Here is a 10,000-nt window from a genome sequence, read left to right as displayed (position 1 = left end):
CATCTGCATACCAAACAAAATGGCGGATGATCGTCGTCCGTTCAAAAAGAACAAGAAGAAGAAGAATTTTCTAGAACTTACTTGAAACCGTAACCGATCGTGTGTTTCGTACGATGTTTCATTATGGATGCTCTCGATTGTAAAAGTTTACCACAAACGCATCGAACGGATGCATTGGAATTGTGACTTTCTCTACAATGTTTGACTAGAGCATTCCAATTTTTAACGGGTGCGTTACAATTTATGCATTCCCACCTGGAATAATAATGATGATAATAAATAACAAGAGAAGAGTTTGGGTACCACTGGAACAGAAGATGGTAAGCAATCAATCAATCACATGAACAACGATTGTAATCCGTTTGTTTTATTAACGTTTTTGTCATCTTTGAAATCTTCTTCTTTGTCGTCATCATCATCATCACTGACGTCATCAGTGTCATTTCCATCACCATCATCATTATTTTTTGTACCATCTTGTACATCGTGGTCACCATCAGCCTTTTCATTTTTACTTTCGATTGTATCATTCGTTGAATTTTTCATTTCTTCATTTTCTTTACAGGATTCCTCATCGTTAGATTTTCTCATAGCATCAATCTTTAATTTTACTTTCGGCTTATTATTTTTTTTACATTTTGGTTCTTTAACATTATTGAGAGCATCTAAAAATTGCATTGTGGAAACACATTATTGTTGTTGATGTTGTTTCGATGAAGTTTCACAAAAAAAAATTAATATTGTTAAAACCTTTTGGAGGTTCTATGTGAGTCGATAGTGGAACATCATCCTCATCGGAAAATTCTTCGTTATTACCTTCAAGAGTTTTGGAATAATCAGTTTTTTCTCCTTCATTTTGTTCATTTTTGAAATTTTTTATTTTGGAGTCGTCTGTTAAAGTCGATTGTTGTATGATAGATTCTTGATTGAGCAAATGTTTTGCGACATCCTAAAATAAGAAAAAATGATTAATGAGTGGGAAAGGATTTTGTGTTACTTTTAAAATCATTTCATTTCGAATAATTTCTTTACAATTTGTTTACACACCTTAGGGTTTTGTGTGTTGTTGTGTGCCAGCGACTTAAACATTTCATCGACTTTTTTAACTTGCAATGCAAATTTATCCCATTCTGTGATTTTATCCGTGCAATCATTACATATTTTGGCTTCTTTTTTCTCATTGTTTGCCTTTTCTATCTGGAAAAGTTTTAAAAAAAGTTTTGCGATGATAAAACAATACATGATTGAGATATTATTTAAATTAATTCAATTTGATTTCAAATAATTTTGAATGAAAATTGTAATCGATTAACAAACAAAAAAAAAAAATGAATAAGGAAATTCGTTTTGAATTTTTTTTTTTTTTTTTTTGTTTAAAACAAATTTTCAAATCTTATTTGTTGTAGTAATAAATCATTAAACTCACATCGACATGAAGGTAGGATTTTATTTTTTCGGCAATGTTTAAAGTGAAAGATTTATCGTTAATAAAAATGAATTTTTTCGACGTATTACTCGCACATAATCGGCAGCAGAACTCATTCGATTCTTCTAAATTCATATCGACACTTGAAGGGATAACGATTAACGTTAATAATCCGTTTTCTTTTTTTTTTTTTTTTTCTTTTTTCTTTTCATTAATCTTTCATTTTGTTTTCATAATACACTTGTAGAGTGTAAACAAACGAATTAATAATTTTTTTTATATATTTTCGCAGTCTAAAAAGAATACGGATTGATATAAGATAATAATAAGTTTATATTATCTTTGTAAAATCGGGCGTTTGATTACATTGTTGCCAATGGAAAACTTGTGGTGGCAATAATACCGCCGGCCGCCATATTTAATTCAAAAACAGTTTGATACTTTTTTTTGTAACGTTCAGTCGATAAAAACACCGATCCGGGATCAATCAATCAATCAATCAATCATAAATCAAATAAGGTAAATGTTTTTATTTAACAATAATTATATATATATTTAACGTAAATATTATAATAAAAAAACAATTTAATAAATATAAATCATCATCATCATCATCATTATAATAAATTAACGTTAACGATAATGGAAAAAAATTCAAATATAAAAATATTTATTAATTATAAACAAAAAGAATAAAAAGGAGTATTTCAATTGTCTAACAATAACAAAAAAAACAAAAAAGAAAACCGTTATTCAAATAAATCTACGTAATACAACCGTTAAAGGAATGTTTTATTAAAAATAAATTTCGTCTGCTTCGTAATATTTGTATAAATTATCCATTTTTTTTTCGTTTCGTGTATAAAAAAATTCATATAAAAATAATTTTTAATACGTATAATAATGGTTTCGTCGCGATATAATTTAAATCATTGATTAAAAAAAAAAAAAATTACTGACGCGTTCGATCGATTCGGTAAGTATTATTATTATTATTATTGCACTATTATAATGATCCTACTATAAAATTCCTCCATTATTATTATTATTATTATTATCATCATGTCATTTACATTTTGCTTTTCAGCAATGGTTTTACGTATTTGGAAAAGGATCCGTTGACTTGTTGTTTGTTCAGAGGACTCTTGCTCGCTTCTTCGAATAATCTTTCGTAAACGCGACCGTCGTATGACCCCAGAGCAGAATTTAAAACTTCGTCGCAGTAGTCGAAACCGTCAACGATTCCGACAGCGTTCGGCCTGATTTGTGCCAAAAGGTCTTCCAGTCGTTTTTGTATGGTGCCGACTTGAGAACTTTCCAAAGATGAAAACTACAAAAGAAAAGGAAATTAGTGTCGTTTCCCCCCCCCCCGAAGGGGGGTTAAATCAAAACTTTTCCCAAACTTTTCTCACCCTTAGAAAATCTCCGAGTTTTTCCAATATCCAATACAAAGCGTAAAGTTCAGATAATTGACGCAGCACGGATTTGACTTCTGAGGACGGATTTAATTTTTCAACGGATTCGTAAAATTTACTCACGAGGAAAGCTCTGCAGTGAGCCTGGAAAAAAAGAAAAAGAAAAAGAAAATAAATTTTCCTTTTCCACACGGGGGAAAAGCAAACAATAAAAAAAACTTTTTTTTACCTCCGCGCAACCCGTCAATTCCAAATGACTCATGTTCCAAGCATCTTCCTGTGGGATCCCATCGTTTTGTCTCTTTTCTAAATTTTCAACGGCCGTTTTTAACTTTCCCACCGAGACTTCTTTGAAACCCAACAATATGGACTCCATGGTTTGATCCCAACGTCTCACCGTCGTCCCTTGATTTTCAACGGTACGTATGTATTCTAAAGTCGGAGTTAATTTTCCACCCGATCTCGCACCTTGAAATTGTTTTACCAAGTACCTGAAAATGATAAAAAAATGACGTAACGTTCTTTTGTTAAAGGGGTTCCCGACGAAGAAGAGGAACGAACCTGGCAGTCTGCAATAACAAAACCGTGTTTTCTCCTTCGTACGTGCACATGGCCGTGCAAAGACCGTACAAGAGTGGTAAATTCGAACAAGTCATGTAACCGTGTCCGCCGCATGCCATTCTAACGGTTTCGATACCTTTGGCAGCATCACTCGTACAAACGGCTTTCATGCAACAAGCTATGGAGTGAAGCTGAAAATGAAAACGACATGAAACCTCCTGCTAATACCTTCCGTAAGGTTTTGTTGGTACGTACCTCCGGCAACCTATCCAAATCACCACCTTCCAATTCGGCCGTTACGTTATTATACATTTGCCAAAGCCACGATGCGGCGGCTCTGAAACAAAAAACTGTCGCGATGTTTGGAAATAATTTAAATTGTTGAGCTCTGTAGTCTAAAATTTGAGGTTCTGGCTCGCTAAAACAGTAATAATAATAATAATTATTTACTTTTTAGTTTAAATAACGGAAGAAGACGAAAGGTAGAAGTTCGGAGACGTTACCCAGGTTTCAGCTCCGATTGTCTTCTGACAGCCGAATACCTCGTGGCTATTGTAACTGCTTTACCCAACATGCTAGCAGCATCTTTAACAAGGACGACTCTAACAAACATCATGGTACCTTAAAGAGTACATTACGTTATTCGAGATGATAAGAAAGAAAAGGAAGAGGAAGTGATACCAAGACAAAAAGAAAATTCACCGTAAGTCAATTTGCTGCTGGGTGCTTTGACGTAAGTACCATCTTCTAAAACTTTTGAATTTTTCATAAGCATGTTTTCTCTCGGTATCCGAACGTGATCGAAACCCAAATACCCGTTGTTTGTCGAATTCATACCTAATTTCGTACCTATCTCTCCTATTTTTATACCTGAAACAATAATAATCGTTTTGACAAAGGCACAATTCCACACACACACACGTATACCTAAATATATTACCAGGCATGGGTTTGTGAGTTTTTTCGTGACGTAATTGAACAATAAAAGGATGAATTCCGTGACATTCGTTTTTCGTATATAGTTGAGCTACTACGACGGCATAATTTGCCGTTTGTCCCAAACCACCTGGCCACCATTTATAACTCGTTAGAGTTGGACTGTTAAGTACGAATTCTTTTTTCTTTTCGTCGTAGTGAGCCGTAGTTTCTAATCCTCTTATAAAAGTCCCGTGTCCCAGTTCGGTCTGCGCTAAGAGGGAGGGGGGGGGGAAGAAAAAAAAAAAAAAAATTCCCCAATAATTTTTAAACTCGAAAAGGATAGTTTTTGATTTTCCATTACCTGTGCATACGTTCCAATTATTTCTTTGTTCCAAGCACGACCAACCCAGTGTGCCTGTTGTTGGAGTGTTCCTTGTCCCAATATTGTCGGTATGAACATGACATAATGTAGTGTGAACGGATTACCATCTTTTAAAACGGCTGAACCCAATTGTCCCAATACTTGACTGTGTAAACATGAAACAATAATCACTCGATTACATTAACTTAAAAATTATGTTCCTCGACTTTCATCTCATTCGACTTAAAATTATACCATGATAAGATTTAAGCACATGTAAATTTTCAAGAGGTTAAAAGGTCAAAGTTGACATTTTCTTATCAACGATGAGTTTGTTTTATTTTCGATGAAAACATTACCTATACGAATCGAATGCAGCATCCATTTCTTCTAATTTTTTAAATATCAAACAAGCTTTCCTAACAGCTTCTTCATATTTTTCCTTGTGACTTAAATATTCTGATGGTATGACTTCTTGAAATCTAGGATCTTTTAAAAACCAATCCTCTGAAAAATAAAAATTTATTTATTTAATTAAACGAAAGTAAAGACGAGGAGATTAGGTTTCGAATATCAATTATTAAAGATAAGAATCGAATACAGGGCACTGACAATAAGTAATTCTTCACCCATTTACTAATTACATTAATTATTCATTGCTGGTGATAATGATAATAGTTATATGAGGAGAGGTTGGATTGTTGCATTCATGGTTCAGGTTCATAATTAAAATATGAAACCAAATGACATTATTTGTATTTAAATATATTTGTTACATGTTATTAAGGTTGTTCAGCCGTGACCTTTGTACCCCAATTAAAAAAAAAAAATTATTACTTGACAGGCTTTACATAATAAGTTTACTAATCTTGACGTGTGTGTGTGTTTTGTATTATGAAAAAAAAAAAAAAGGAGTTGAGATGGATTAAAACAAAGTAAATAATAATGAATTTAGCAATTTGGAAAACTCACCCATTTTTCTTCTTTCTTCTGTTTTTTTAGGATCTTCATCTAGAATGTAAGTTATTTGAATGGGGTCAAAAGTACAATTTTCCCTTTCGCGAATCAAATCGGGATTAATTGTTTTTTTCCCTCTGTATTCCGTTTTATTATTAGACATTTTTACAATTTATTTATTATAACGATATGTAAATATTATCACGTAATTATCATTATCCTCCTTCAAACGTCAGACGAAAAATAAAAAAAAATTATTTTTTATTATTATCAAAACAAAAACACAAAAACGTTACCACCTGACACAACGTATTACTCTACTCATAATAGAGAGAGAGAGAGATTAATGGAACTACTTTGATCAAAATAAAAACTTTTGAAATCCACCACACGTGACGTCACATCAATAAAAAAAAAATAATTAAAAAAAACTGTTTCCGGTTTCTGATTCGTTGTTTGAATTTTTTTTTCAAAACAAAAATTCGATCCATCGTTTTTTAAAATAAATAATTTTATATTTGTTTTGTAAATTAAAATTATTTTATTACGTAAGCAAATATTTTTTTAATTAATTACGTAATTAAACGAAATACTTGAAAGAATTCACTTCATACCTTAAAGTTTCCATATTTGAATTTAACGGTCGTTTTCTTTCAACATGAAAAAAAATTTATTTGAGTAAAAATGGCGAAACTTACAGGAAACGAAATAAATAAATAAATAATTAAAATTAACAAAGACGATTTAGATAAAAAAAAAGTTTATTTAAAAAACTAAACATTTGTTTAAAAAAAAAAAAAAAAAATATAAAAATTTTTTTTTCTTTTCTTTTGGCACTTTTCAACAGTAAAATATACAAAACAATATTATTATTATTATTATTAATAACGTTCGATGTTACACTTTTTCAGGTTGAGGAAAATTCAATCACAATCTTAAACTGTCATTAACTGTTGGTAATGGCGGAGGAGGAGGTGGTGGTGGTTGTGGAGTAGGAACAGGTAAAGGCTTTAATTTATCATTTAAACTATTATTATTATTATTATTATTAGTGATAATATCATTTCCGTTTTTCGACACGATTTTAATCGATTGCAAATCGTTTGATTTTATTTTAGAAGAATCTTGATTCAATGGCGGAAGTTTAAATTGTTCGACGATGTTTTTAACTTTGCCATCTTGTGTGTATTTGTTGGATGTGTTATCAGTCGGATAAACTCTCGTGTAAAAAACATCTCTCCATCTCATTCTGGCATTGAAAGGTAATAACCTGAAATATTATTATTATTATTATTAATTGTTTTTAAATTGTTCGCGTTTCTCTCTCTCTCTCTCTCTCTCTCTTTCTCTCCCACTGGTTATGAGGAAAACCTACTTCATGAAATGTATCCAGAAAAGCATGAAACGTGGTACGCTTATAATTTCACATTCCTGACGTATCCCTTTAACGATTTCTTTCGATACGTAATCGGGTGACAATCTACCAAACCTAAAAACAAAATGGCGTCTGATAAACGGACAAACTTGGCGGGGGGAGGGAGGGGAAATTAAATATACAAACCTCAAATCGAATTTAACGGGTATGTCGTCTCGACAATTCGTGTAATACGGATGAACGCACGTTAATTTAATCCCCTGATAATTTTGATTTCTTATCTCTTGTATAAAACCATCCATCAAACCTAAAAAAAAAAAAAAAAAAATGTCGGTTAAATCGAAAAATCCCTAGGGAATCTCATTTTCGCGATGACGTTGACTTACAAGACAATGCGGATTTAGTCATAGAATAAGGAACTTCATTTCCGACAGGTGCAATGGCTGCCGCTGACGAAATGGCAACAAAATGTCCACTTTTTCTTTTTATCATATTCGGTACGACGGATTGCAATATCTAAAACAAAACCGGGTTTAATTACTCTATGATTATTTTTTTTTTATTAAAAGTGTGTTACTCTACGATCGGTTGCGTATATCACGGCCGGGTCGATTGATGAAATTTTAAAAGAAAATTTCGTAAAAGTGAGTGAGAGGGAGAGAGAGAGAGAGAAAGAAACTCACCCAAAATTGTGCCATGACGTTCGTATCGAAAAGTTCGTAAAGTTCTTGAGGTTTCCACAAAAGTATTTCCTGTACCGGATATATACCGACGGAACTCACGAAAATATCAATTTCCCCGACATTTTCTCGTATGTATTCGACCGTACGAAAAACGTGATTACGATCCGTGACGTCACATATAACGGATATACCTTTACCGTTTGTATTTTTTATATCCCAAACCTAAATTCGAAAATTTTACGTAGTGGCATTAGAATTATTTAAACGTTCGTTCGTCCGTTAAATACTTACCGTGTTTTCGTTTCTTTCTTTATCCACGTCCCAGCAGACGACTGTGGCGCCGAGTCTTGCAAAATCTTTTGCTATTCTTCTACCCAAACCGTGTCCCGATCCCGTCACCTGAAATGAAATTTCCTCGACGTGAAATTATCATTATTATTATTATTATTGCGTAACGAATTTATTATTATTATTATTAATGTTTTACTCACGACGACGATTTTTTCTTTGACGCATTTTTGTTTTTTATATATGAATATTTGAAAAAGTTCACGTATGACAATGAAATGCGTGACGATTATCGTCCAAATAACGTTTCCGAACAAACCAAAAATCGAATGCATTTTATCGAAATTAAATTATTATTATTATTTCGACTGAAACAAAAAAAAAAAAAAAAATCAAATAACGCGCGAGTAGTGGCAGAAGAATTTAAAAAAAAAATATGGCGGTTGTTGTTACCGAAAGCTAAACGTTAATTTAACATCCTTGACATCCATTACGCGACAATTACACGTTCGAATACGCGCGGGTTTTTTTTTTTAAATTACATTTGCATGTTTAGCTTATCACTTTTAAAAACGGTTAAATTTTTTTTTTTTTAAATAACATTTGTGCGACATTTTATATTAACGGTCCCCCTTTTTTTTATTACGTAAAAGGGACTTCAAACAAAAAGAGAATTCATTCATTCATAAATTTAACATTTAATTTTTCGATATTCGATTCGATATATCGCTTATTCGATTATTTATTACGACGTGCGTATTAAAAAAAAACGTTTCGTAATTGATGAAATATATTGACATTATTCATTTTTTTTTTTTTTTTTTTACGACATTTACATTTTATTATTATTATTATCAATATGCGAGGTCGCGTTAACGATCAAATATATTATTATTATTATTATTATTATTATTATTATTATTAAAATAAATAAATAAGTAAATGAATTTTTCAAGGATGTAAAATTTAAATCGGTTTAAAAAAAAAAAAAAATTTTTTTTTTTTTTTTCGAGAATGTTCGTCGTTACGTAATTAATCATCTCGAATTCATTTTTTTTCTTTTCTTTGTTTTTATCAATAATAATAATAATAATAATAATAATAATAATAATAATAATAATATGTGGGTTACGGGGCTCTCTTATTTTCCCGATAAGTGAATGGTTGGCATCACTGATATACCAGAAATCATCCCTGAGGAATCGGGTATTTAAAAGGTTATCGGGTTCAAAACGTGGTGATGATAACGATGATAAAGTGATGACGTCACAAACGTAAGACGGTTGAGGAAAATTTTTCGATGACAAGATGCGTATTTAAAGGAAGTTATAATCCTCGAATGATGATAAACAAACAAACAAACGCGTTAAATAATTTTTCGCGATGCATTCGGGAAGTAATAATGATGATGATAATAATAAAAATAATAATAATGATGATGATGATGATGAGAGTAATAAAGGAAAACCTGTTGGAAAATGCTATGTGTATTAAAGCGTCCATTTTTTTTTTTTTATTACTCAGAAAAAAAATTATTATTTTGGCGATTTATTATTATTATTATTAATTATTATTATTATTATTATTAAAAAACGTGCTTAAGTTAAAGAAAAAAATAAATAAATAAATAAAAATAACCTTGGAGTATATATTATAAAAATAAATAATTTTCGTCAAGTGTTAATTGTTTTTCCAATTATTATTATTATTATTTACTACGACTTTCGCGCACGTCGTATTATTATTTAATATTATTATTATTAAAGTTACAAAGTTAAGGAATAATTATCATCATCATTATTAGTATTATTATTTTAAACGTTTTTTTTTTAAACCCAAACGCGAAAAAAAAAATTTTTCTTGTTTTTCTTTTTTAAATTGTTGTTGATGATGATGATGTGATGATGATGATAATAATGATGATGATGATGATGATATTAAAACGTTTATTTTCTAGAAAAAAAAAAAAAATTCGAACGGTCGGTATTATTATTATTATTATGTAATAATTTTTTA

The 10,000-nt window shown here is 30.9% G+C and overlaps 3 protein-coding genes across 3 annotated transcripts in view; all 3 read right to left on the bottom strand.

The window, feature by feature from the left end:
• The window catches only part of Phum_PHUM617670 (zinc finger protein, putative), a gene marked incomplete at both ends in the record, with an annotated part of 3,055 nt that extends 1,494 nt beyond the window's left edge, over window positions 1-1,561 (bottom strand). The window contains 6 exons of the mRNA XM_002433192.1: window positions 1-3; window positions 82-255; window positions 341-665; window positions 751-949; window positions 1,048-1,197; window positions 1,427-1,561. The exon at window positions 1-3 is cut by the window's left edge and continues 207 nt beyond it. Of these exons, the coding sequence (XP_002433237.1) occupies window positions 1-3; window positions 82-255; window positions 341-665; window positions 751-949; window positions 1,048-1,197; window positions 1,427-1,561 (986 nt within the window). The remainder of the gene's footprint in view (window positions 4-81; window positions 256-340; window positions 666-750; window positions 950-1,047; window positions 1,198-1,426) is intronic.
• A 934-nt stretch (window positions 1,562-2,495) lies between these two features.
• Window positions 2,496-5,801, bottom strand: Phum_PHUM617660 (Acyl-coenzyme A oxidase 1, peroxisomal, putative; the record flags this gene model as incomplete). Its single annotated transcript, XM_002433191.1, has 11 exons — window positions 2,496-2,756; window positions 2,839-2,985; window positions 3,071-3,332; window positions 3,403-3,593; window positions 3,658-3,820; window positions 3,906-4,023; window positions 4,105-4,272; window positions 4,343-4,586; window positions 4,682-4,847; window positions 5,041-5,188; window positions 5,654-5,801. The coding sequence occupies 11 exons, from the start codon at window positions 5,799-5,801 to the stop codon at window positions 2,496-2,498; spliced, it is 2,016 nt and encodes a 671-aa protein (XP_002433236.1).
• A 764-nt stretch (window positions 5,802-6,565) lies between these two features.
• On the bottom strand, window positions 6,566-8,319 carry Phum_PHUM617650 (17-beta hydroxysteroid dehydrogenase, putative; the record flags this gene model as incomplete). Its single annotated transcript, XM_002433190.1, has 7 exons — window positions 6,566-6,908; window positions 7,014-7,127; window positions 7,200-7,320; window positions 7,400-7,529; window positions 7,697-7,918; window positions 7,988-8,095; window positions 8,188-8,319. 7 exons carry the CDS (start codon window positions 8,317-8,319, stop codon window positions 6,566-6,568), a joined length of 1,170 nt encoding a protein of 389 aa, XP_002433235.1.
• Window positions 8,320-10,000: the final 1,681 nt, after the last annotated feature.

The sequence above is a fragment of the Pediculus humanus genome, genomic scaffold, assembly GCF_000006295.1.
Source record: "Pediculus humanus corporis 1103172108322 genomic scaffold, whole genome shotgun sequence".
NCBI lineage: Eukaryota > Metazoa > Arthropoda > Insecta > Psocodea > Pediculidae > Pediculus > Pediculus humanus.
Note: the sequence above shows the minus strand (reverse complement) of the source record. Positions and strands in the feature narration are given on the sequence as shown.